The 27932-nt window shown below is 40.7% G+C and overlaps 2 protein-coding genes across 2 annotated transcripts; both read left to right on the forward strand.

Annotated features, from left to right (window-relative positions):
* BAAT (bile acid-CoA:amino acid N-acyltransferase) lies at positions 1 to 27628 on the forward strand (the record flags this gene model as incomplete). The annotated part of the gene is given in 5 exon segments (XM_082656881.1): positions 1 to 4; positions 565 to 1077; positions 3458 to 3651; positions 26950 to 27019; positions 27022 to 27628. Coding segments are annotated over 5 exon segments (1305 nt in total). The 3' UTR covers positions 27546 to 27628.
* On the forward strand, positions 19662 to 20280 carry LOC309824317 (HUWE1-associated protein modifying stress responses-like; the record flags this gene model as incomplete). The annotated part of the gene is made up of 1 exon (XM_082657127.1): positions 19662 to 20280. The coding sequence occupies one exon, from the start codon at positions 19662 to 19664 to the stop codon at positions 20253 to 20255; it is 594 nt and encodes a 197-aa protein (XP_082513253.1). The 3' UTR covers positions 20256 to 20280.
* Positions 27629 to 27932: the final 304 nt, after the last annotated feature.

Consider the following 27932-nt stretch of genomic DNA (forward strand, 5'->3'; position numbering starts at 1 on the left):
ATGAGTATTTTTTTTTCCTAGGGAGCAATATGTCAGCCTCCTTGTTCTCCCGAGAGACTTTATTCTCATTCTTTTGAAAGATCATTCTATTTTTTATGCTCTTGTAGGTAAAATTTTAGATGCCAAGGCATTCTGTTTGCAGGACTCAGGGAGGGCATTAGTAGTAGAGTCACCTGTTTCTTACATAGAGACGTTCATCAAGTCCCCCTGTTTTCAACCCCACCTCTCACTCCTATTCTCCATTGTACTTGACTTTTCAGAGGCTCTAGATGGCAGATTGTGATGTTTTCCTTGGATGTGTTAATATCATTCATGCATATTTTGACTGCTGCTTCCTCAGCCTTGGATCATTATTGTTGTGAAACTTATCACTTTGCTATATATCTTCTAGAAATTTGTTGAACACTCCTAGGAATCTTGAACTTGAAGATTATATCAGGATATTTGCTAAGTAACTGGAGAGTTAGAGCTGAATCCCAAGCAGCCTGATTCCTGGTCCAGTTTACTTTTCCTTAAACTTATCACTGCCTTATTTCATTCTCCCATATTTCTTTCTGTGTTGAGGTTTACTGAAGGCATTAGTGAAGAATCATCCAAGGAGCCACACTGTAGCAAGGATTCAGCTGACAGCTACCCCTGCAAGTGCACTCATGTTGATGAGCCAGCGCATAGCTAAAGACCTAACTCCATTTCAGATAGTGCTTCTTTGGACGTCACTGGAAGATGAAAAGGGAATCCTGTTTCATTCTCAAGCCTACTCTAGGGCCAGTGAAGTTGGTGAGGTGGACCTAGAGCATGCATCTTCTCTTGGAGGTGATTATGTAGGAGTCCACCCTATGGGTCTCCTCTGGTCCCTGAAACCTGAGAAGATATTAACTAAACTGCTGAAAAGAGATGTTATGAATAACCCCTTGCAGTTCCAATTAAAACTTTATGATTCAGATGTAATGGTTACCCACACCGCCATCACTACTCCAAAGGTCAGCCTGACTTTGGAGAGGTGGTATGTAGTACCTGGTGTCACTGGAATCCAAGTCAAAGAAAGCCGCCTTCGGGGAGCCCTCCTTCTCCCTCCAGGTGAGTGGAATTACCCTGGTTATTGTCATCTTTTTTTTTTTCCTCTTTTAAATCCCTTATCCTCCTAGAAGTTTACTTGGATGTGGATAAAATAGAGAGCATTTCTTTCCTGACTCAGAATCAGAGTTAACTTTGGGTCAGAACAAGAACGTGGTGATAACTTCATTCCAACTCAAGTTTTATCTCAGCAATTCTGGAGCCTAAGGATGTAACAGTAGTTTATGGAGTCCCTGCATTATGAGATTTCCATAGCTTTGGATTTATGTGAAATTCATTCACATTGAAGCCTAGCTATCTGAAGACCCACATCCTGATATGGAACTGTATCCCAGCTTCTTTTGGGGGTTCTGTCATGTCTGAGTTTTAATTTAGGCATAGGTTATTGCATGATTGTCACAATAAGCTGATGATATAATGGATTGAAATATTGCAAGAAATATAGAGGATGCAAAGAAACTTTATACCCCCTAGTTCCATAAATATTGCATATTTATAGGATATTCCATAAATCAGCAGCTAATATAACATGCTCCCTAATGGCTATAAAACTTTTCAGAACATTCAGTTTCTCATAGTGATCTCAACATACCAAAAAGTGGTTCAAAACACTATTGGTACATTTCTCAGAGTTTATTGTGGGGACTGAATGAAGCAAAGTTAATTTCCCAGAAGTAGCCCTCAGTAGGTCCAGGTTTCAGGTGTGTCTGAGGTTGCCTTATTCAGACATGTGCTTTGATTTGGGACACAGCCATCACATCGTCAGGATGTATTCCCCCTCTCTCCCTGCCTTTTTTTTTTTTTTTTAATAGTCACCTTCTAGAACTGAGGTGGGTTAAGGAAACCTGAAATGTTAGAGGTGGTTTCTGACAACATAGAGTGTTAGATGGCGTAAAAGGAAAAAAAGCTTCCCTTTGCAAATTCACCATGACCCATGCACCTTTTTGGGTAAATTTGAAAATTTTTTACCCCCAGTATTTAGCATATAGACCACTTTATTGTGTGTAGGGGTCAGGAAGTAAGTGGCACAAACCTCCTTGACGCTAATATTCAGTTAATCTGAATATTCGGCTCAGTGCTTTGTGATAACCTAGAGGGGTGGGATAGGGAGGATGGGAGGGAGGCTCAAGAGGGAGGGGATATGGGGACATGTGTATGCATATGGCTGATTCACTTTGTTGTACAACAGAAACTAACATAGTATTGTGAAGTAATTATACTCCGATAAAGATCTGTTAAAAAAAAGAATCTGAATATTAGTTCAGGCCTTTCACCTTGGGATGATGTGCTGGTTTAGGGTGTGCTATTTGCGAACGCTCTTAGACATTGTGTGTGCTGGGTCTCCTGATTTGGGTGCTTATTCTGTTGGGGTACAGAAAAGTGTTGTGTTCTGTGGAGCCAAAAACGGTTGAGTCAGGTCTCAAAGAAGTTCTCAACAACAACATTTTTCCAGAATAAGAGGCTCAGTACTCTTAAGTACTGTCAATCAGAATATGCAAAAACATCCCTATTCATGTATTCAAGTGGTACTTTTAAACCAAGATGTATTCAGTATCACTTTATTTCTCCTTTTCTCAAGGTGAGAAAATATAGCAATATTTTGTTTTGACAATTCCCAGTACTCCTTTAAATCAAGTCACTCCTTTCAAATATGGATAGGATCAGGCTTTCTTAGCTAAAATCACTTATACAATAATAGTATATCCCCAATAAGGGTATGATAAATTACTTTCAGTATGTGAGCTCTGCTTTATTTTGGAAGCAAGCTGCCTACACAGTGAGTGTAGAATGATACCCTGACCATCCCTATTTTGGTGTAAAATTTCATCACTGTATAGTCAGATGAGTGTAACAGAGCAGTGTTAAGTCAGGATTTTAGCTAACATAATCATTTCAATACTTTTTTTTTTTTTAAAGCCATATACTTCTTTGAGAACCCAATTAAATCTGTGGGTGCTCTCATCAGTAAAATGCACATATAAATGTATAGTCTTGCCTGTAATTTCAGGACCTTCGCTGATTTCCTGAAGCCTATTTGTGTAGGTTAAGAAGCCCTTGCCTAATTTCTTTGGCTTTCTTTACTCCAGCACTATAGATATGACTGATTAAGAGTCCTGAATTCTCTTTGGCTGTAGAGATTAAACATGTCAATGAACATGGTGTCCAGTGAAACTTCTGAATATTATGCTCCATTATATACTCAATCAGCTTTAATTCTGCCCCAGAAAAAAAGGCTGAAAATGTGGAAATTCTATTGAAATTTTATACATTAATTCTAAAATTTGTGATGCATTTCTTCATGTTGTCATATTTGTCTTCTCTTCTTCTCACCTTCCCTTCATACTCAATTCTGTGGTTTTTTTTGGTTTGGTTTTGTTTTCAGGAGAGGGCCGTTTCCCAGTGGTTATTGATTTGTTTGGTGGACTGATTGAAATCCGAGCCAGTCTTCTGGCCAGTCATGGCTTTGCTGTCTTGGCCTTGGCTTACTGGGACTATGAAGACCTCCCTTTCCAACTAGAGAAAGGAGATTTGGAATATTTTGAGGAAGATGCCAACTTTCTCCTGAGACATCCTAAGGTAAATTTGACCTTTTCAGTCAGTTTCAATCCCTATTTTTCAATAAGCATGATATTCTGTGACTTCTTTTAACTTCCAAGTATGATTCTCCCTCAGTGAACTTGAAATTCTATTACATATTTATATTTTACACATGATTTATTTTGTATCCCGTGTCTTCTGCTCAGAAAGATGAAATGCATAGTTAGCCTGTGTCTGTCATGGAATCAAAGGCATTGGCTTTGGATTCAGACAGAAATGGGTTTCATTTCTGGCTCCATCCCATCTGGTTGTGGGAATCTGGGCAAGTTACTAAGAACCCCTAATCCTCAGTTTCTTCCTCTATTAAATAATATTGTAGTGACACTACTTCATAAGGTTATTGTGAGAATTAAAAGGAATACTAGGGCTTGCCTGGTGGCGCAGTGGTTGAGAGTCTGCCTGCCGATGCAGGGGACACGGGTTTGTGCCCCAGTCCGGGAGGATCCCACATGCTGCGGAGCGGCTGGGCCCGTGAGCCATGGCCGCTGAGCCTGCGCGTCCGGAGCCTGTGCTCCACAACGGGAGAGGCCACAACAGTGAGAGGCCCGCGTACCGCAAAAAAAAAAAAAAAAAAAAAAAAGGAATACTAGAAGCCAAGTGCTTATTAGAGTAACAGGCAACACTAAATACTCAATAAATCTGATCAGTTATTATTATTATCACCTTCTCTGATAATTATTAAATCACCATACTTAACCAGGTAGATAATCTATTTCTTTGAAGAGTGGGTCAGAATTTTTAGTTACTTGACAGGTCTTAAACATAATGCTGTAGTACTTTATAATCCACATACCTTCTTTAAATTTTAAAATGTGCTTTGCTGTTGTAAGAGGGTTGATGCATGTTAGTCCTTATTTATTGCTAATTTTTTTTCTTAATAAGAAGCAGTCTAAGTAATTAAGACTCTGTACTGCATCCTTTCTCATATAAGGATCACCAAAGTACTGTGAGAATTGCAATTGTAAGATGAGCAACAATTGCTGACAATCTACTGATGCACTGAATTTTTAAATAGCTATTTTTGATGCATATAATGGAATTGTCCTTGAACTATCAAATAGGCATTGTTATCATTGTGCTAGCCCTCTGCTTGGCTTAGATGAGAAAGTAAAATGTTATGTGATTCTGCTTTTCACTCTTTTAGCTTGGGTCGCCTTGTAGGTGCTGCGTGACTTTTCTATCATTCTTTCTACCAATATCACACAGATGGCTAGTTAGTGACTAAGCCAGGCCTGGAAACCTGATTTCTTTCCTAGGCTCTGAGTATTTCCATTAAGCCTGCTTCACACTGTCTCTTCTGCAGGAGGATAGACCTCAGATACTTCAATTCCTTGAAAGTCTTATTTCTCCATCTGTTGATTTGAAGTGTCTTCTAAGGACTCTAAATTCCCCAACTGAAAATTTGGTGGCAGAAGTTGTAATAAGAGTTAGTGTTCTGCCAAAGGCCAGAAGTAAATTAGATAAAGCCTGCATATATCTGAGTCACCTTTTTTCTGTTCATCCATGTTATACTGGCTTTTACTTTATCTTCCATGGCCAAATCCATTCTGAGTTCTCATCTCTCCTTGCCATAACTGTGACTATATCTTTTAACTTGATATAGAATTTCAGAGCTTGAAAGTTTCTTTTAACCCAAAGGGCAGGGGGGTGGGTGGTTCAAGCCACTTCTCTTAATATGCAGGATGAAAAATGGAGTGTATATATGACTCAGTTTGTTTCATTTTTTTCCCCTTTACCATAAGAATTTCTCACATTTGTGTCAGCTAGATACAAGTGGTACATTCATTCATATTTTTCTAAATAGTAAGAAAAAAACCCCAAACATTACTTAATAAAATGTCTTTTTTTCCTAAGAAAATCTAGGGAATCAGTAAGGCTTTAGAAGAGATGTGACTCTCTGAAACTATCCTTGCATGGGGCCAGTGCTCAAGGAGAATGAAAGCTTTATTTTGTACCATAAAAAACAACATTTCATACCATAAACAACAACAACAACAAAAACTTTAACTCCTTCTTTTCCTTTGCTCTCCTATACCAAATTGGTAACTAGGAGCTGTATATTCTGCACTCATAACTAACTCGTTGTCTTGTTTCCTTTTTTTTCCTGCTGGTGCTGCTTAGCTCAGGGCACCATTATTTCTTGCCTGTACCATTGCAATAAGCTTGGCTTTTCTGCCTCCAATTTTGCAAGTCAGAGTCATAAGACTGGTTTTTCTAGAGCACAGTTATTTTACTCTCTTGCTTAACCATCTCCCAATTTACTAGGCTTCCTAGTCAGGCTTCCTAGCATGTTAGATAAAATTTTCCATAATCTGACTTCTGCGTACTTCTGCCTTATCTTATGCCTCTCCTTAAAATCTGTCCTGATTCTCCTCTGTAGTTTGGAAAAGAGTAAAGGCTGCTTATTAGCATGTTCTTCAAAGTCATTCCCTGTCAAGCTGCTGTTTTCTTTTCCAGCCTTATTTTGCTACTTCCCGTCTGATACTCTAAACTCAAGTAATGAAGAGCTACTATGGTTACCTGAACACACTGCTCCTGAGTTTTAGCACGTGTTCCTCCCATGGTGAATCCATTAGGAATGTTCTGGCTATGTTTCCAGAAAAGTCACTGAGTGTGGCTTAAACAATATCAACATAAGGCATTTTATTCTCTCATGTAACAGATCTGGAGATAGGTGGTTCTAGCTTTAGTTTGGAAACTCAGTGGAGTTTCTTACTGAGGAGACTGGATTGACATTTCTGTAATTTCCTGGCCTTCTCCTCAAGGTCACAAGATGGCTGTGGCAGTTTCAGACATTAAGTCAACATGCCAGCATTATCGGCAATGTTAAATCCATAGTATTCAGTCAGTAGAACCTGACATATTCTTGAAGGAGCATTTTCCTTGGACATTAGTTACATATTCCAAAACTCTAGAACTGGGCGTGTGGGTGGGATTAGTACATGCTTTGTTCCCACTGGCCATTGAAGTTTTTTGGTTGTTTGAGATTGTAGGGTTTTGCTAAATGATGGATAGAATCAACATCTCATTTCTATTATTTTTGGGACTATTGACCTAAAACAAATAGACCTTCAGATATTTCTCTAGTAAAGATGGGTTTATTTGAGATCAGCAGAGAACTGCAATTTGGTGTCTCAACCATGGAGAGCCACGTGCAAGTCCCAACACAGCAAGGGAAAGAGAGCACTTTTATGGAGGGGAAAAGGAAGTGGGCGGGGGAAGAGCTAGAGTAAACAAAGACTCTATGACCTTTCATTGGCTGAATCCTTGCCAGGAAAGAAGAGGAGTATTTCTTCTTCTAGTTGGACTTTGTTGTGGGGCGTGAGAGCTCCCCCTTCTAGTCTCCCAACTCTATTTAATTGAGATTTCTAGTTTATTAATTTTTTACATTTCCCCCTTTAGATCAAGATCTTTCTCTGAAAACATCACTGATCAAGAGTCAGGTTTTCCAGTTTCAGCAGCTTTTTGTCCCTCAATGCCAGGAAAGACCTTTCCTGGGTGTAGTGTCTCACACTGGAGGGCAAGTGCATAGATTGGAAACCAGTTGAGGTACCATGCAAGTAACAGGGAGGGACAACTATCAGGTACTTTTAATCTAAAATCCATATGTTATCAAGATCATCTAAAGCATTATGTCATCATCAAAAGTAGGCAAACTTCCAATAGGCCTGGTCTGAATATCTTGGGAAAGTTGTCTCATCAGATGTCATCTGCTTCAATTCTGGGAAATCTTTACTTTCAGGTCACTAGATGATATGCAGGTCTACTCAGGGTTTGATACTTTCTTTAGATGTGTCACATGAATCCAAGAGTCTATTCCTTGGAGTTTGGTGCCTAAGGGCCTTTCCTGTGAGGCTGAAGAGAGCTTTTATGGAAGTGTCTTTTCCAGTAGATGAAATCTCCAGGTTATAGAATATGAATCATAAGGTCCTTGTCTCCCAAGAGTACACTGTGAAAAGATTGCTGTACCAAAACATAGTTATTTTTAATAGAAGCAATTAGCCCTTTGCAATATTGGAGTATCTCTTCTTTTATCAGTTGTGGGTCAAAAGAAGCAAGAGCCAAAACGTTGGGTGTCATTTAACTGTCACAAAGGGTGAGAGTTTATGGGTTCCAAAAATTATGGATCTGAGATTTAGAAGGACCAATGGCAATGTTTTTGGTCAAAGTACTTAGAGGGCCTGTACCAATTTTGCTAACTGAGTCTTAATAATGCCACTGGTGTGTTCGACTAAGCCAAAGGTTTGAGGGCAGAAAGTACAGTGAAATGTGTAAAACCAGCCAAACAGCACAGACTTATCAAAGCACCTGGTCAGTAAAAGGGTTCCTTGATCACTATGAAATTGAAGAGGTACAGATAATCTTTTCCAAAAGGACTTTAGCCACAGAAGAGGCAGTAGCCTGTCTGTAAGGGAAGGCAACAGTCCATTGTGAAAACATACAGACCATGACTAAAACATATTTATATCCATGAGGTGGAGAAAGTTGTATGAAACCCATTTGTCAGACCTCGAATGGTCTATTAGGCAGTTAAAAATGTCTGGGAGCAGTATGAACAGGCTTCCTGGGTTGTATTTTGGACAAGTGGGACAAGTGAGTTATGAACTTTTCATGGGTTAGTTAGTGTTTCCCCAATATTGATTCATGAATGTTGTCATTTTGTCAGTAGATCAATAGTTTAACGCATGTGCAGTGGTGAGGAGTGGGAATTTTAGAGTCTCTGGTAGGACTGGGTTGTTACCTGGTCTAAACCAGAGCTTTCTCTTTTTATCAAACCAACAATTGTTGAACTTCCAATCTTGTTCTTCCTTTTCTGAGGCCCATTTTTGGACTTCTCTAGCGAGTTTTCTTAAGTTACCACTTGGGGAAATAACTCTTTAGACCATGACAAAGGTTTGGCTGCTGCTGGTCCCTTTAAGGCCAGACTTTTTTTGCAGAAATGATTTCTGCAAGGTGATTTCCTTAGCTTGCAGAGAGTCAGGGTTAGAATGCTCCCAAAGTATTAATAATAGCTAAGGCAGCAGGTAAAAATTTCTGAACATAGGGGCCATTTAAATTTTTATTTCTGCTGGAAGTAAAGAAGCCATGTTGCTTCTACAACATTTCAAAATCATAAGTTACTCTGAAAGCATATCTGCTATCAGTATAAATATTGCCAGTTTTCTCCTTGTCTAAAGTACAAGCCCATGTAAGAGTGTATAATTCAGCCTGTTTGGCCAAAGTAGCCATAGGTAAAGATTCATCCTCAACAACATCAAAGGAGTTGAAGTAGCTTACCCAGCACAATATTTGCCACTAGCACCTTTTAAATAAGAACCACCAGTGAACGATGAGAGGTCAGATTTACTCAAAAGATTTTCCTGTAGATCATTATGAGCAGTCAGGAGGTGATCTCTCAACGTTAAGCTGTCAAAAGGGACTTCGTCAGTGATGTAGAGAAGAGTAGCAGGGTTAAGCTTAATACAATATAGAAGAGTTATGTGAGGGGCAGTTAACAGAAGGACTTCATGGGGGTGAAGTGGCTGACTGAGAAATGTTGAGAGTGATGAGAATTCAGGAAAGCTTCTAATGCATGAAGTACAAAAAAGGTTAAAGGGGATCCCACAACGATTTTCTCAGTGTTTTTTTTTTTTAACATCTTTATTGGATTATAATTGCCTTACAATGGTGTGTTAGTTTCTGCTTTATAACAAAGTGAATCAGTTATACATATACATATGTTCCCATATCTCTTCCCTCTTGCGTCTCCCTCCCTCCCACCCTCCCTATCCCACCCCTCTAGGTGGTCACAAACCACCTAGCTGATCTCCCTGTGCTATGCTGCTACTTCCCACTAGCTATCTATTTTACGTTTGGTAGTGTATATATGTCCATGCCACTCTCTCACTTTGTCACAGCTTACCCTTCTCCCTCCGCATATCCTCAAGCCCGTGCTCTAGTAGGTCTGTGTCTTTATTCCCGTCTTACCCTTAGGTTCTTCATGACCTTTTTTTCCCCTTAGATTCCACATATATGTGTTAGCATACAGTATTTGTTTTTCTCTTTCTGACTTACTTCACTCTGTATAACAGACTCTAGGTCCATCCACCTCACTACAAATAACTCAGTTTCGTTTCTTTTTATGGCTGAGTAATATTCCATTGTATATATGTGACACATCTTCTTTATCGATTCATCTCTTGATGGACACTTAGGTTGCTTCTATGTCCTGGCTATTGTAAATAGAGCTGCAATGAACATTGTGGTACATGACTCTTTTTGAATTATGGTTTTTTCAGGGTATATGCCCAGTAGTGGGATTGCTGGGTCATGTAGTAGTTCTATTTTTAGTTTTTTAAGGAACCTCCATACTGTTCTCCATAGTGGCTGTATCAATTTACATTCCCACCAACAGTGCAAGAGTGTTCCCTTTTCTCCACACCCTCTCCAGCATTTATTGTTCCTAGATTTTCTGATGATGGCGATTCTGACCAGTGTGAGATGATATATCATTGTAGTTTTGATTTGCATTTCTCTAATGATTAATGATGTTGAGCATTCTTTCACTACTTTGTTGGCAATCTGTATATCTTCTTTGGAGAAATGTCTATTTAGGTCTTCTGCCCATTTTTGGATTGGGTTGTTTGTTTTTTTGTTATTGAGCTGCATGAGCTGCTTGTAAATTTTGGAGATTAATCCTTTGTCAGTTGCTTCATTTGCAAATATATTCTCCCATTCTGAGGGTTGTCTTTTCATCTTCTTTATGGTTTCCTTTGCTATGCAAAAGCTTTGAAGTTTCATTAGGTCCCATTTGTTTATTTTTGTTTTTCTTTCCATTTCTCTAGGAGGTGGGTCAAAAAGGATCTTGCTGTGATTTATGTCATACATTATTCTGCCTATGTTTTCCTCTAAGAGTTTTATAGTGTTTGGCCTTACATTTAGGTCTTTAATCCATTTTGAGTTTATTTTTATGTATGGTGTTAGGGAGTGTTCTAATTTCATACTTTTACATGTACCTGTCTTGTTTTAGCAGCACCACTTATTGAAGAGGCTGTCTTTTCTGCACTGTATATTCTTGCCTCCTTTATCAAAGATAACAGGACCATATATGCGTGGGTTTATCTCCGGGCTTTCTATCCTGTTCCATTGATCTATATTTCTGTTTTTGTGCCAGTACCATACTGTCTTGATTACTGTAGCTTTGTAGTATAGTCTGAAGTCAGGGAGCCTTATTCCTCCAGCTCCATTTTTTATTCTCAGGATTGCTTTGGCTATTCAGTGTCTTTTGTGTTTCCATACAAATTGTGAAATTTTTTGTTCTAGTTCTGTGAAGAATGCCAGTGGTAGTTTGATAGGGATTGCATTGAATCTGTAGATTTCTTTGGGTAGTAGAATCATTTTCACAATGTTGATTCTTCCAATTCAAGAACATGGTATATCTCTCCATCTGTTTGTATCATCTTTAATTTCTTTCATCAGTGTCTTATAATTTTCTGCATACAGGTCTTTTGTCTCTTTAGGTAGATTTATTCCTAGATATTTTATTCTTTTTTTTGCAGTGGTAAATGGGAGTGTTTTCTTGATTTCACTTTCAGATTTTTCATCATTAGTGTATAGGAATGCCAGAGATTTCTGTGCATTAATTTTGTATCCTGCTACTTTACCAAATTCATTGATTAGCACTAGTAGTTTTCTGGTAGCATCTTTAGGATTCTCTATGTATAGTATCATGTCATGTGCAAACAGTGACAGCTTTACTTCTTTTCTGATTTGGATTCCTTTTATTTCTTTTTCTTCTCTAATTGCTGTGGCTAAAACTTCCAAAACTATGTTGAATAATAGTGGTGAGAGTGGGCAACCTTGTGTTCTTCCTGACCTTAGTGGAAATGGTTTCAGTTTTTCACCATTGAGGACGATGTTGGCTGTGGGTTTGTCATATATGGCCTTTATTATGTTGAGGAAAGTTCCCTCTATGCCTACTTTCTGGAGGGTTTTAATCATAAATGGGTGTTGAATTTTGTCGAAAGGTTTCTCTGCATCTATTGAGATGATCATAGGGTTGTATTCCAATTTGTTAATATGGTGTATCACGTTGATTGATTTGTGTATATTGAAGAATCCTTGCATTCCTGGCATAAACCCCACTTGATCATGGTGTATGATCCTTTTAATGTGCTGTTGGATTCTGTTTGCTAGTATTTTGTTGAGGATTTTTGCATCTATGTTCATCAGTGGTATTGGCCTGTAGTTTTCTTTCTTTGTGACATCTTTGTCTGGTTTGGTATCAGGGTGATGGTGGCCTCATAGAATGAGTTTGTGAGTGTTCCTCCCTCTGCTATATTTTGGAAGAGTTTGAGAAGGATAGGTGTTAGCTCTTCTCTAAGTGTTTGATAGAATTCGCCTGTGAAGCCATCTGGTCCTGGGCTTTTGTTTGTTGGAAGATTTTTAATCACAGTTTCAATTTGAGTGCTTGTGATTGGTCTGTTCATATTTTCTATTTCTTCCTGGTTCAGTCTCGGCAGGTTGTGCATTTCTAAGAATTTGTCCGTTTCTTCCAGGTTGTCCATTTTATTGGCATAGAGTTGCCTGTAGTAATCTCTCATGATCCTTTGTATTTCTGCAGTGTCAGTTGTTACTTCTCCTCTTTTATTTCTAATTCTATTGATTTGAGTCTTCTCCCTTTTTTTCTTGATGAGTCTGGCTAATGGTTTCTCAATTTTCTTTATCTTCTCAAAGAACCAGCTTTTAGTTTTATTGATCTTTGCTATTGTTTCCTTCATTTCTTTTTCATTTATTTCTGATCTTTATCATTTCCTTGCTTCTGCTAACTTTGGGTTTTTTTTGTTCTTCTTTCTCTAATTGCTTAGGTGCAAGGTTAGGTTGTTTATTTGAGATGTTTCCTGTTTCTTAAGGTAGGATTGTATTGCTATAAACATCCCTCTTAGAACTGCTTTTGCTGCATCCCATAGGTTTTGGGTCGTCATATCTTCATTGTCATTTGTTTCTAGGAATTTTTTGATTTCCTCTTTGATTTCTGCAGTGATCACTTCGTTATTAAGCAGTGTATTGTTTAGCATCCATGTGTTTGTATTTTTTACAGGTCTTTTCCTGTAATTGATTTCTAGTCTCATAGCTTTGTGGTTGAAAAAGATACTTGATAAGATTTCAGATTTCTTAAATTTGCCAAGGCTTGATTTGTGACCCAAGATACGATCTATCCTGGAGAATGTTCCATGCACACTTGAGAAAAGTGTGTATTCTGTTGTTTTTGGATGGAATGTCCTATAAATATAAATTAAGTCCATCTTGTTTAATGTATCATTTAAAGCTTGTGTTTCCTTTTTTATTTTCATTTTGGATGATCTGTCCATTGGTGAAAGAGGGGTGTTAAAGTCCCCTAATATGATTGTGTTACTGTCGATTTCCCCTTTTATGGCTGTTAGTATTTGCCTTATGTATTGAGGTGCTCCTATGTTGGGTGCATAAATATTTACAATTGTTATCTCTTCTTCTTGGATTGATCCCTTGATCATTATGTAGTGTCCTTGTTTGTCTCTTGTAATAGTCTTTATTTTAAAGTCTATTTTGTCTGATATGAGAATTGCTACTCCAGCTTTCTTTAGATTTCCATTTGCATGGAATATCTTTTTCCATCCCCTCACTTTCAGTCTGTATGTGTCCCTAGGTCTGAAATGGGTCTCTTATAGACAGCATATATACGGGTCTTGTTTTTGTATCCATTCAGCTAGTCTGTGTCTTTTGGTGGGAGCACTTAATCCATTTACATTTAAGGTAATTATCGATATGTATGTTCCTATTCCCATTTTCTTAATTGTTTTGGGCTTGTTATTGTAGGTCTTTTCCTTCTCTTGTGTTTCTTGCCTAGAGAAGTTCCTTTACCATTTGTTGTAAAGCTGGTTTGGTGGTGCTGAACTCTCTCAGCTTTTGCTTGTCTGCAATGGTTTTAATTTCTCCATCAAATCTGAATGAGATCCTTGCAGGGTAGAGTTATCTTGGTTGTAGGTTTTTCTCCTTCATCACTTTAAATATGTCCTGCCCTCCCTTGTGGCTTGCAGAGTTTCTGCTGAAAGATCAGCTGTTAAGCTTATGGGGATTCCCTTATGCGTTATTTGTTGTTTTTCCCTTGCTGCTTTTAATATGTTTTCTTTGTATTTAATTTTTGATAGTTTGATTAATATGTGTCTTGGTGTGTTTCTCCTTGGATTTATCCTGTATGGGACTCTCTGTGCTTCCTGGAGTTGATTGACAATTTCCTTTCCCATTTTAGGGAAGTTTTCAACTATAATCTCTTCAAATATTTTCTCAGTCCCTTTCTTTTCCTCTTCTTCTTATGGGACCCCTATAATTTGAATGTTGGTGCGTTTAATTGTCCCAGAGGTCTCTGAGACTGTCCTCAGTTCTTTTCATTCTTTTTTCTTTATTCTGCTCTACAGTAGTTATTTCCACTATTTTATCTTCCAGGTCACTTATCCGTTCTTCTGCCTCAGTTATTCTGCTATTGATCCATTCTAGAGTATTTTTAATTTCATTTATTGTGTTGTTCATCATTGCTTGTTTCCTCTTTAGTTCTTCTAGGTCCTTGTTAAACATTTCTTGCATTTTGTCTATTCTATTTCCAAGATTTTGGATCATCTTTACTATCATTATTCTGAATTCTTTTTCAGGTAGACTGCCTGCTTCCTCTTCATTTTTTAGGTGTGGTGGGTTTTTGCCTTGCTCCTTCATCTGCTGTGTGTTTTTCTGTCTTTTCATTTTGCTTATCTTACTGTGTTTGGGGTCTGCTTTTCACAGGCTGCAGGTTCGTAGTTCCCATTGTTTTTGGTGTCTGTCCTCAGTGGCTAAGGTTGGTTCAGTGAGTTGTGTAGGTTTCCTGGTGGATGGGACTAGTGCCTGTGTTCTGGTGGATGAAGCTGGATCTTGTTTTTCTAGTGGGTAGGTCCACGTCTGGTGGTGTGTTTTGGGGTGTCTAGCCTTACTATGATTTTAGGCAGCCTCTCTGCTAATGGATGGGGCTGTGTTCCTGTCTTGCTAGTTGTTTGTCATAGGGTGTCCAGCACTGGAGCTTGCTGGTTGTTGAGTGAAGCTGGCTGTTGGTGTTGAGATGGAGATCTCTGGGAGATTTTCACCATTTGATATTACGTGGAGCTGGGAGGTCTCTTCTGGACCAGTGTCCTGCGGTTGGCTCTCCCACCTCAGTGGCACAGCCCTGACGCCTGGCTGGAACACCAAGAGACTGTCCTCCACACGGCTCAGAATAAAAGGGAGAAAAAATAGAAAGGAAGAAAGGAAGAGGATAAACTAAAATAAAGTAAGATAAAATAAAATAAAGTTATTAAAATAAAAAACAATTATTAAGGAAAAAATTTTCAAAATAAAGAGAAAAAAAAAACGGACGGACAATACCCTGGGACAAATGGTGAAAGCAAAGCTATACAGACAAAATATCACACAGAACCATGCACATATACACTCACCAAAAGAGGAAAAGGGGAAAAAATAATATATCTTGCTCCCAAAGTCCATGTCCTCAATTTGGGATGATTCGTTGTCTATTCAGGTATTCCACAGATGCAGGGTACATCAAGTTGATTGTGGAGCTTTAATCCACTGCTTTGAGGCTGCTGGGAGAAATTTCCCTTTCTCTTCTCTGTGCGAACACCTGCCGGGGTTCAGCTTTGGATTTGGCCCCGCCTCTGCGTGTAGGTCACCTGAGGGCGTCTGATCTTCGCTCAGACAGGACAGGGTTAAAGGAGCTGTTGATTCGGTGGCTCTGGCTCACTCAGGCCAGGGGGAGGGAAGGGTACGGATGTGGGGCGAGCCTGCGGTGGCAGAAGCCGGTGCGCCATGCGTTCTCCCGGAGAAGTTGTCCCTGGATCCTGGGACCCTGGCAGTGGCGGGCTGCGCAGGCTCCCAGGAGGGGAGGTGGGGATAGTGACCTGTGCTCGCACACAGGCTTCTTGGTGGCTGCCACAGCAGCCTTAGCATCTCATGCCCGTCTCTGGGGTCCACGCTGATAGCCACGGCTCGCGCCTGTCTCTGGAGCTCCTTTAAGCAGTGCTCTTAATCCTCTCTCCTCGCGCACCGGGAAACAAAGAGTCAAGAAAAAGTGTATTGTCTCTTCGGCAGGTCCAGACTTTTTCCCGGACTCTCTCCCAGCTAGCCGTGGCGCACTAGCCCCCTTCAGTCTGTGTTCACACCGCCAACCTTAGTCCTCTCCCTGGGATCCAAGCTCCAAAGCCCGAGCCTCAGCTTCCAGCCGCTGCCCGTCCCTGCAGGTGAGCAGACTAGCGTCTCGGGATGGTGAGTGCTGGGTAGCACCGATCCTCTGTGCAGGAATCTCTCTGCCTGGTCCTCCACACCCCTGCTGCGCTCTCCTCCGTGGCTCTGAAGCTTCCCTCCTCCGTCCCCTGCAGTCTCCACCCGCGAAGGGGCTTCTAGTGTGTGGAAACCTTTCCTCCTTCACAGCTCCCTCCCACTGGTGCAGGTCCAGTCCCTATTCTTTTTTCTGTCTTTTCTTTTGCCCTACCCAGGTACGTGGGGAGTTTCTTGCCTTTTGGGAGGTCTGAGGTCTTCTGCCAGTGTTCATTAGGTGTTCTGTAGGAGCTGTTCCACGTGTAGATGTATTTCTGATGTATCTGTGGGGAGGAAGGTGATCTCCGTGTCCTACTCTTCTGCCATCTTCTCCTGTCTCTCTCAGTGGTTTTAACTGAAAGAGGTGGGGCCTAATGACTCTAAGGCAAGGCAGGTATTCCCATATTACAGGGTCCAGTTGCTGGCTATAATACCCTATGGGTCAATGGTGGTCCCTGTGTTATGGGATGAGTACCCCAAGGGTATTTCCTTTTTCATATACAAAAAGGAAAAAGGAAATCTGATAATTGGGATGCCCCAGGGCAGGTGGGTTCTTCCAACTCTCCTTTAAGGCCTTGAAATCTACGTCATCTGATTTTTCCCATTAAATTTCACTGGGGTTGTTTTTCTTGAATAAAACATACAGAGGTTTGGCCATAAGAGAGAAATTTGGGATCTCATTTCAGCATAACCAACTAACCCAAGAAATAGTCACAGATAGTGTTTAGTTTGGGGTTTTGGGAAACTTAGGACACTATAAAGTTTATCTGGATATAAGTGTAGTTCTTGTTCTGATATCAGATGCCCTAAACCTGGGTTTGGACAAACTGCAGTTTTTCTTTGGTAATTTTATGTCCCTTTGAGGCTAAAAGCTTTAGCAAGTGGATGCTGTCTTCCTATGAGGAGGCTTGAGAAGTAGAACAAAGAAGCAAATCATCCACATATTGCAACAAAATAGAACCTCTAGGGTAATTCATATCATCCAGATCAGCCTTCAGGATTTGAGAAATAAGGAATCAGTTAAACCTGAGGCATTAGTGTCCAAGTGAATTGTTTTTCTTCCCAAGTGAAGGCAAAAGTTATTGGCTGGCTTGGTCAACTGGAATACTTGCGAATGCACTGCATAAATCAATTACAGTAAAGAATTCACTTCCAGTGAGAATGGATGTTAGTAACATATGAGGGTTAGGAACAACAGGGGGTCGAGGGATAACAGTGTTGTTTATTACTTGGAGGTACTGGATGAACCTCCATCCTGGGTCCTTAGGTTTTCTCACAAGTTAAATAGAAGTATTAGAAACATTAGTACAGGGATAATGGTGTCTTGAGACCTGTAATCTTCTATTATGGGCTTCATGCCTTGAAGGGCATCTTTACTTATAGGGTATTGATTAATTCTGGGAAGAGGTTTTGAGGGACTTATCTGAATCGTGATGGGAGGCATGCTGTAAATTTTGCCAATATCAGGTGGAGATTTGGTCCGTAGGAGGGTGGTAGCTGATTCAATAGGGACAAATAATCAGAGTTTTCAGAATCAGCTCTAGGACTGTCAGAGCTGAAGCAATTAAAGATGTCAAAGGGTGATTTAATTTACATGATCGGTTACTTTGATGACTATTGTCAAATCTAGAATTATTTCCCCCCTTTGGGATAAAGAAACTCTGCCATGCATACTTCTTTAAGAAGTCTTGACCTAATAAATGGATAAGGGCAGAGGAACTAAGGAGAAAAGGGTGTGTATCTCTCAAAGGGCCTAAACAAAAGGGAATAGGTTCAGAGATAGGAAGCTCTTGGGGTTCATTAGATATCCCACTGTTTGAACTGTTTTAGTACTCCAAGGCAGGGACTGCTTTGTAGTAGTGGCACTGAGTACCAAGATTGTGGTTCCATTGTCAGGACTGGAAGAGATTCATCCCCAATCTGGAGAAATGTTTCTCCAATTCTATTAAGTGGGAAGATTAGGAAGAGCCCCTGTAGTCCACCCGAACCCCATTGTTGAGAATTCAGAGGACATTGGAAAGACTGGTTAGAGGGCAGAAGGTGCCTAAAATGCTTAAATTTGTAACAATCTTTTTTCTGACATCCTGGCTCTTTGTGACAATAGCTCTTTGTAGCAAACTGGGGGGGTTTTGGTTTCATTTAGGGACCTTCATTTGCTGGAGTTGAAGATTAAGAATTTCAGTGGTTTTTCATTGAGGTGACTCATTTAGAGTGAGAGACAGCTGGTTTGCCAGATTCACTAGACTCTGGAGTGGAAAACTCTAGTTTCCCATCCCATCCTGGTTCTTTTTACTAGAAGGGAATGGTCCTGGTTCAGCCCATTAATAAATATAAAGTTTAAAGCTATCTGAGTGGAATCAACCTCTAAAAGAAGATCAGAATTTTCTTTAAAAATAATCTGAAGTCGATTGTAATAGTCATGAGCAGATTCATCAGGTTTTCATGTAAAAGCCTGAATTTTCTTCCAGTCAACAGGTTTTGAAAAAGTCACCTAGCAATTGCCCAAGCTTGATCATATGTAAGTTAGCAGGTTGGTCTCCGTGTTTTACTCTTAGGTGCTGATGGAAATAATCAATAACAATCTGTAATAGGAATAGAAAAGAATTTTATTTGCCAAACTGAGGACTGTAGCCCAGGAGACAGCCTCTCAGATAACTCTAAGAAACTGCTCAGTTGAAGCACGGTTTTTAGCATAGTCATATACCTTATCAGAGCAAAGAACATACATCAAACACGACAGGGGTATATTCTTCAAGTGTCCAAAAGAGACAGGTTTAGTATATAGAGAGTGAGACAACAGGACCCTGGTGTCTGGGAAGTGAACCTTTTCTTTCAGGGAGTGTTAATATGGATGTCGTAAGAAGGGAGTTTTTTTATCCTTATCTTCAAAACAGACATTCTTTACTTTAATGGTTAAAGCAGATGTGTTGTGCTCCCCCCACCCCCGCCGCCTTAGGTTGGCTCGGATGCAACCACTGTCAGCACCTCCCCCTCCTTCCCCGTCTTCACCCTTCCTTTCACTCCCTTCCCCTCGCTCTTTGGTTACGTCAGACGGACACGCCGATGAGCCAATCACGGCGCTGCGTTTAGAGGCCGGCAAGCGGAACTGGTCGGATTGGACCAATAGAAGCCCTCGGATCCGGCGCGCCCCAACCGGGCAGGGGTGCCGGGTGGGCGGTGCTTCTCCGTTAGCATGTGGGCGGGGACCAGCAACCGCAGAGGCGTCGACGACGGCGTCAGCGACGACTACGTTCCTCAGTCTTCGGGGTAGGCTCGGCGGCGCCGGCAGGGCTACGCGGAGCTGTCGGCGGTGGCCCTAGGGAGGCCGCGGCGCCATGGCGGGGCGGTAGACGTGCTCAGGCCGGCGAGGCGAGAGGCGGCGGTGTTCATCCGGGCCGCAGCGCACTTCGGCGGGGCCGGGGGTAGGGAGGACCGGGTCGGGGGTCGTCCCGGGCAGCGCGGGGCCGCGGGGCGGGGCTCGCAGGCCGTCGGGGTGCAGGAGGCCTGGGCCGCCGCGAGGAGCCACCGCAGGCCGCTGGTCCCCGCCGCCGGGCCGCTCGACGACGACGCTCCCGCGGGGGCCCCGCCTGAGCAGGACGCGGCCGCGGCGGCTGCGAGGCCGCGGGAGGCCGCGGAGGATGGAGGAGCGGAAGGAGGAGGGCGAGGCCGAGATCCAGGAGCACGGGCCCGAGCACTGGTTCTCCAAGTGGGAGCGGCAGTGCCTGGCCGAGGTCGAGCAGGACGAGCAGTTGACCCCTGAGCTGCAGGAGGAGGCGGCGGCGGCCGCACAGTCCGAGCACAAGCAGCAGAAGCTGTGGCACCTCTTCCAGAACTCGGCCAGCGCCGTGGCCCAGCTCTACAAAGACCGAGTGTGTCAGCAGCCAGGACTTTCTCTTTGGGTTCCCTTCCAAAATGCAGCCACTGCCGTCACCAACCTTTACAAAGAAAGCGTGGATACCCATCAGCGAAGTTTTGATATTGGAATTCAGATTGGCTATCAGCGACGCAATAAAGATGTGTTGGCTTGGGTTAAAAAGCGCAGAAGAACTATTCGTAGAGATTTGATCAGCTTCCTGTGTGGAAAAGTTCCTCCACCGCGAAACTCTAGAGCTCCCCCAAGACTGACTGTAGTGTCCCCTAACCGAGCTACTTCAACGGAAACTAGCTCATCTGTAGAGACTGATTTGCAACCCTTCCGGGAAGCCATAGCTCTGCATGGTAAAGCCGTTTAAACATATTTCTTTGGAAAAATGGTTAAGAGTGCGCCTGTGGACCCAATTTCACACTTAGGTTTAGGTCCAGATATATTGTCTGTTTTTTGTCTATTCTAGTTACTACTTGCTCTAGAAATGTTTAAATAGAATGTAAGCTAAGAACTTATATGGGCAATTTTTGGATGTTAGCCAGCCTATCCTAAAAAAAATGTTTTTAGAAAGTTAGTTTGAGCTGATTGGTGTTACAATAACAGCATTTTTTGCAACATTTATTAGAATTTATTGCTTTACACACTTATATTGTACATGTTTCCTTACTCTTCTGAGTCAAAGAGGAAGTTCTTGTGTCTTAAGAATACTATTGCATTTATAATTACCTGGAGAGCCTAGTCAGTTACGGGCAAGTAAGGCAGATAACTGTTGGGCTAGTTCTCATGGGAACTCCCTTTGACACCTTAGGTTATTGAGTGTGCCTGTAGAACGTGAGCGTTGATGACCCAAGAGGGAGTGGACAGATGTAAGAATAATTAACTTGACTTTCCTTATGTCTGTTGTCCCTTAGGGCCTAGCTTTGATAGGACTGTTAGAGAACAGGTCCATCACCATCTCCCCAGGCCAGACCTGCCATAAAAAAACATTCTTGGCTGAGGGGTTTAAGTATTATTGGAGAAGCCTGGGGTATGTAGTCAGTAAGTTTGTTGTTGCTTGTTCTCTAATACTGGCTTCCAGATAGAACTGGGAGAGGTACTTATAGGACATTCAATACTGCTGTAAAAATAAAACGACAAAATTATAAGACTTGGTTGAAGCCAAGATGAAAACATGGATTGTTCAAGTGACTAAACAGATAGAAGTAATTAGTGAGTTAGGTCATGAGTCCTGTTAAAAGTTAACATATTTCTGAGCCATAGTGTAGGTCATCTAAAATAAAATAACCTGGTGATAAAAACTGGGATGTATACAAAGGGCTTCTATATCGTCGAAGCTTTAATGCTTACAGAGATTCTTGTTCTCTTTGGCAAACATTGATTCTCTATCTAAAACCCCATTCAGAACATGGGAGTTGGAAAAAGTGTTGTGTTTTTTCCCCCTCCTGATTGTGAGTTTGTTTACGATAAGTTAAAAACACAAAAACATTTTATTGCAAGAAAGTCCTTGATGTATGGATGCAGTACGTAAGACTGCTTGCTGTTTCTAATATAGTGGAATAGTTGATGCTATCAGAAAGTTTGAAACTCAGGCAAAATGGAGATTGATCTGTTCTACTGAATTAGAGTTTCACATCTTTTACCGTTGTTCGAAAAAAATTACTAGAAGTGTACATAGTTTGTCAGATTAATTTTAGTGCATGGTAGTATTTGATGTAGTTGTGTTTTCCTTGAGCATTTTGATTTCCTTTGTCATCAAGTGGATTTATGATTCATTCCATATTTCTCTTGTTGAAGTGTCTTTTTTTCTGTATTATACTCCACTATAGAAGGTAGTTTTAAGAAGCATAAATGCCACTCTTGTTATAAAATCTTAATGCAGTTGTACACATTGTAAAAAGGGCAAGCTAGCAGCCCTCCCCCCTCCAACTACTACTATATTCTCCTCATCCCATTACATTTTCTTAAATTGAAAAAAAAAAAAAAGCAGATGTGTTGTGTGTGTTTGACAGGCTGTTTTAGTTCACACGAAGTTCAAGCTGAGCAATGTATAAGCCGAGATGACTTCTCCATACCTCAATGTGTGAAAATTTTCTCCATCGGGGGAACTTTCAGGATTTTCCCAATTAGGAGTTTTCATCTAATGCTGGGCCTGGCATTCACCGACAAGCATATGAACTAGTAGATATACGTTAGAAAAACCAGGTTTATAAGTTTGAATGACTATATTAAATTACTTACCAAACCTGTGAGGGTCTTCGGTTACTTTGGGAAAATCTTTGACTATGGCTCACAGTTCAGCTTTAGTTCAGGAAATATAAAAAATAAAGGCTTTGCATCCTCAGAAGGCTTAGTTTTAAAGGGACTGGCTCTGATAAGTTCAGAGAAAAAGGGTGTGGGGAGAGTTTCAGAGAGAAAGGGTATTTGGTAAGAGAATTCATATGAATAAATTGAGGGTATAGAGGAGGTGTAGGTGGCTTTGAAGGGAAGGAGGAAAATGGTGCCCGGGGCAGAGTCTGGGCATGAGTGAGGGAGGGAGACAAGACGACATCAGAGGCAAAGGCTGAGATGAAGAAGCCAAAGAAGAGTTTGAGGCTTCAGGAGCCATTTTATCTTTTTAAATCATTCATTTGCCTCAGTTAATCTTAAAACCTTATTTTGCAGAGAGGCAATTGTAGACTCCTGATAATGTTAGGAAGTCACTATGGATGAAAAATTAATCAACAGTTGATCTTAAGGAGAAGTAGAGAATTTTATTCAAGCCAACCTGAGGATTTTAACCCAGGGGACAGTCTTTCAGAAAGGAAAAGGACTGTTCCTTTTGAGGACTGTTCCACTTGTTTAGAAGTCAAAGGCACAGTTATATACATTCTCAAAACAAAGGATCATACATCAAAATGGCACACTGATGTTTTATGTAAAGTTCACCAAAGATATGTAGTCCAAAAACTGACATCATTTCCACTAAGATCAGAAACAAGACAAGGTTGCCCACTCTCACCACTATTATTCAACATAGTTTTGGAAGTTTTAGCCACAGCAATCAGAGAAGAAAAAGAAATAAGGGAATCCAAATCGGAAAAAAAGAAGTAAAGCTGTCACTGTTTGCAGATGACATGACACTATTCATAGAGAATCCTAAAGATGCTACCAGAAAACTACTAGAGCTAATCAATGAATTTGGTAAAGTTGCAGGATACAAAATTAATGCACAGAAATCTCTTGCATTCTTATACACTAATGATGAAAAATCTGAAAGAGAAATTAAGGAAACACTCCCATTTACCACTGCAACAAAAACAATAAAATACCTAGGAATAAACCTGCCTAAGGAGACAAAAGACCTGTATGCAGAAAACTATAAGACACTGATGAAAGAAATTAAAGATCATACCAACAGATGGAGAGATATACCATGTTCTTTGATTGGAAGAATCAACATTGTGAAAATGACTGTACTACCCAAAGCAATCTACAGATTCAATGCAATCCCTATCAAACTACCACTGGCATTTTTCACAGAACTAGAACAAAAAATTTCACAATTTGTATGGAAACACAAAAGACCCCGAATAGCCAAAGCAATTTTGAGAAAGAAAAATGGAGCTGGAGGAATCAGACTCCCTGACTTCAGACTATACTACAAAGCTACAGTAATCAAGACAGTATGGTACTGGCACAAAAGCAGAAATATAGATCAATGGAACAGGATAGAAAGCCCAGAGATAAACCCACACACATATGGTCACCTTATCTTTATAAAGGAGGCAAGAATATATAGTGGAGAGAAGACAGCCTCTTCAATAAGTGGTGCTGGGAAAACTGTACAGGTACATGTAAAACTATGAAATTAGAACACTCCCTAACACCATACACAAATATAAACTCAAAATGGATTAAAGACCTAAATGTAAGGCCATACACTATAAAACTCTTAGAGGAAAACATAGGTAGAACACTCTATGACATAAATCACAGCAAGATCCTTTTTGACCCACCTCTTAGAGAAATGGAAATAGAAACAAAAATAAATGGGACCTAATGAATCTTAAAAGCTTTTGCACAGCAAAGGAAACCATAAAGAAGATGAAAAGGACCCTCAGAATGGGAGGAAATATTTGCAAATGAAGCAACTGACAAAGGATTAATCTCCAAAATTTACAAGCAGCTCATGAAGCTCAATATCAAGAAACCAAACAACCCAATCCAAAAATGGGTAGAAGACCTAAATAGACATGTCTCCAAAGAAGATATACTGATTGCCAACAAACACATGAAAGGATGCTCAACATCACTAATCATTAGAGAAATGCAAATCAAAACTACAATGGGGTATCACCTCACACCAGTAGAATGTCCATCATCAAAAAATCTAGAAACAATAAATGCTGGAGAGGGTGTGGAGAAAAGGGAACCCTTGCACTGTTGGTGGGAATGTAAATTGGTACAGCCACTATGGAGAACAGTATGGAGGTTCCTTAAAAAACTAAAAATAGAGCTACCATATGACACAGCAATCCCACTACTGGGCATATACCCTGAGAAAACTGTAATTCAAAGAGTCACGTACCACAATGTTCATTGCAGTGCTATTTACAATAGCCAGGACATGGAAGCAACCTAAGTGTCCATCAACAGTTGAATGGATAAAGAAGATGTGTCACATATATACAATGGAATATTACTCAGCCATAAAAAGAAACAAAATTCAGCTATATGTAATGAGGTGGATGGACCTAGAGTCTGTCATGCAGAGTGAAGCAAGTCATAAAGAGAAAAACAAATACTGTATGCTAACACATATATATGGAATCTAAAAAAAAAAAAAAAAAGTGGTTTTGAAGAACCTAGGGGTGGACAGAAATAAAGACTCAGACATAGAGAATGGACTTGAGGATATGGGGAGGGGGAAGGTAAGCTGGGACGAAGTGGGAGAGTAGCATGGACTTATATATACTACCAAATGTAAAATAGGTAGCTAGTGGGAAGCAGCTGCATCACATGGGAAGACCAGCTCTGTGCTTTGTGACCACCTAGAGGGGTGGGATAGGGAGGTTGGGAGGGAGACGCAAGAGGGAGGAGATATGGGGACATATGTATATGTATAGCTGATTCACTTTGTTATAAAGCAGAAACTCACCATTGTAAAGCAACTATACTCCAATAAAGATGTTAAAAAATTAAAAAAAAAAAAAGAATGTTGTCTTTCAAGGAGTTACATTGCTGGTGTATGAAGAAGGGAAAATGTTGATCTTTATGGTCAAGCAGGCATTCCTGCTTTGAGGCAATTTGGTTAATGTATAATCAGGTGTACATTGCACATAGGGAGGGCCCAATACAGACAGGGACTATGTTATGCTTAAATTTTCTTGTCTGGACTCAAAACATAAATTTTATTCCATCACCTCAAAATACCAGTCAGAATAGACATCCCATTCAGTTCTGAAGATTTTTGAGCTCTTGTAATCCAATTTGGTTTTAAGAAAATTAAGTTCAGGGATTTCAAAATTACCCATAATGGCCATTGATATTCTAAATTGCGTGTGGTCAGGTCAGTCCATTTAATTAGAAATGTGCATGAGGAAGAACCAAGGTTTTTAAATATAAAATTGGCTAGAGTCTCAGTGTGGGGGGGGGTGTGCTATCAAAATATTTATATAACTGGGATCCCTTTTCTCAGAGATTTTTCTCTAGAGTAAAAGAATAATTTTCCAACAGCTTAAACAATTTACAGCTCAATTTAAACAGCTTGCATTCACAGTGTCTGCAGGCCTAATACCAGCCAGTTCTAAGGGAACAGCTTAGTTCTGGAGGAGCCAGGCCAAAGGCTTCTCAGCTAGTTCCCATGGAACAGCTCCTATTGCAAAGGAAGGGCTGATGGCTGAACTGACTGCGTTTCAGTGAAACAGCCCCTGTACCTGAAGGAACTCAGCTGACAGCTTCTCAGCCAGTTTCAATTGAAACTGATCTCAGAATCAGATTGAAGTGTCAAAAGAGTACTTGCATACAGAGCAAGGCTTTAACCAGAAACAATGAAACTTTAAAATAGATCCCGCACACAGCCTGAAGAGCTTCAAATGCAAAGAGGTGTCAACTGAAAAAAAAAAAAAATGAAAATAAGGAAAAAGAAAAGCACAACCTCAAATTTGAGAATTATGTTTTTGTGACAGACAAACTGAGGGCTTAAGCCCAGGAGCAGTCTCTCAGATAGCTCTGAGGGACTGCTCTGAAGAGGTAAGAGAGAAGCCAGGATATGTAGGAGTTTTGCAACAAAAACCTGGTACATCAAAAGATTACTATTAATTAAATAAAACCAGACATCTCAAGTTAATGAATTTAGTGCTTTTCTATGTACAGGAAGATGCAAGAGTCTGGACTCACTGAAATCATTCCTTTGATATGCACCTCAGCTATCTAAAGCCAGCATCCTCTTTGTTTCCATCCCAAGTTTCCTCAGGGCTCTCCATGGGGGGTTGGGGGTGGGCAGGTGCGGCTGTAAATGACTGATGGCTTGATGGCCACAACATCTTTTGTTTACTGATATGGCAGACCGCATTCTTATTCTACAGACCACAAGGGCTCAAATCCAGGAGAAAGATGTACCCTCAAACTCCAGGGTCAGCAAGAGAAGCAGTGAGCAATAAAGGGCTCAACCATGGATACTGCAACTCTTTGCTCGCCAGCCCTAGAACCTTTGGGGGTCTCCTCTGGTCCTTGTATGAGCCACCAAATGTTGCCCTAAAACAAATAGAATGCCAGATATTTCTCCAGCAAAGATGGAGTTATTCAGGATCAACTGAGATTGCAATTTGGGGTCTGAAACCATGGTGAAGCATGTGCAAGTCCCTGCACAGCAAGGGAAGGAGAAGGATTTTCTGGAGGGGAAAAGGAAGATGGGAGGGCTTACGGTAAACAAAGAGCCCAAGGCTTTTCCCTGGCTGAGTTCTTGCCTGGAAAGAAGAGCAGTCTTTCTACCTTTTGGGCTCTGCTGTTGTTGCAGGGTGTGAGAGCTCCCCCTTCTGGTCTCCGGATTGTATTTAATTGGGGTTTTTGTTTTTTTACAGGTCCTTAGCCTGGGTATTGGGGTAGTCTCCATGTCCAAAACAGCAGAGACTGGACTCTCCATGGCTCTTCACTAAAGCAAGTCACAGCTGCCGCGCTTATTAACGGGCCCAACTTTATTCTTGACATTCCACAGGTATATCATGGTCACATAAATCAGCTCTGGCCATTCTCTCCTCATTCACTATCCATCAGTACCTTAGGATTAGTAGAGTTACAGCACATTTTTGAGGATACTAGAGCTGAAGCCAGTGAGACATTCTTTCTCCCCATTGAAAAGGCCCAGGGACATTTCTTCTTCATTGTGGGAGAAGAAGATATGAATGTCAACAGCAAAGTATATGCAGAGCAAGCCACAGAACAGCTGAGGAGACATGGGAAGAACGACTGGACCCTGCTGTCTTACCCAGGGGTAGGCCACCTGATAGAGCCCCCCTACTCCCCACTGTGCTGTGCCTGGAGGGTCTCCAATCTCCACCTCTTCATGCACTGGGGAGGAGAGGTGATCCCACATGTAGCTGCACAAGAACGTTCTTGGAAGGAGATCCAGAAGTTTCTCAGGAAACACCTTATTCCAGTTGTGACCAGTTGTCTCTGAGAAGAGCAAATATTTCTGGAAATACAGAAGCAATAGGATGCTTTACCAGCCTCCACTTGATTTTTTTTTTTTTTTATCATTTTAAAAATTACCAACACAATGCAGAATTTATTGTATAAAAAAATAGAACATTAAAATAACCATAGTTCTAGCCTGGGAGAAAAACCCCTGTTAAACCTGTTTTTCTATTAGTATGTGCATCTTGTTATTTTTGGTGTTTTTTTACAAGGATAGAATTTTTTTTTTTTTTAACATCTTTATTGGGGTATAATTGCTTTACAATGGTGTGTTAGTTTCTGCTTTATAACAAAGTGAATCAGTCATACATAAACATATGTTCCCATATGTCTTCCCTGTTGCGTCTCCCTCCCTCCCACCCTCCCCATC

The sequence above is a fragment of the Grampus griseus genome, assembly GCF_964374135.1.
Source record: "Grampus griseus genome assembly, chromosome: 6".
In the NCBI taxonomy this organism is placed as follows: Eukaryota; Metazoa; Chordata; class Mammalia; order Artiodactyla; family Delphinidae; genus Grampus; species Grampus griseus.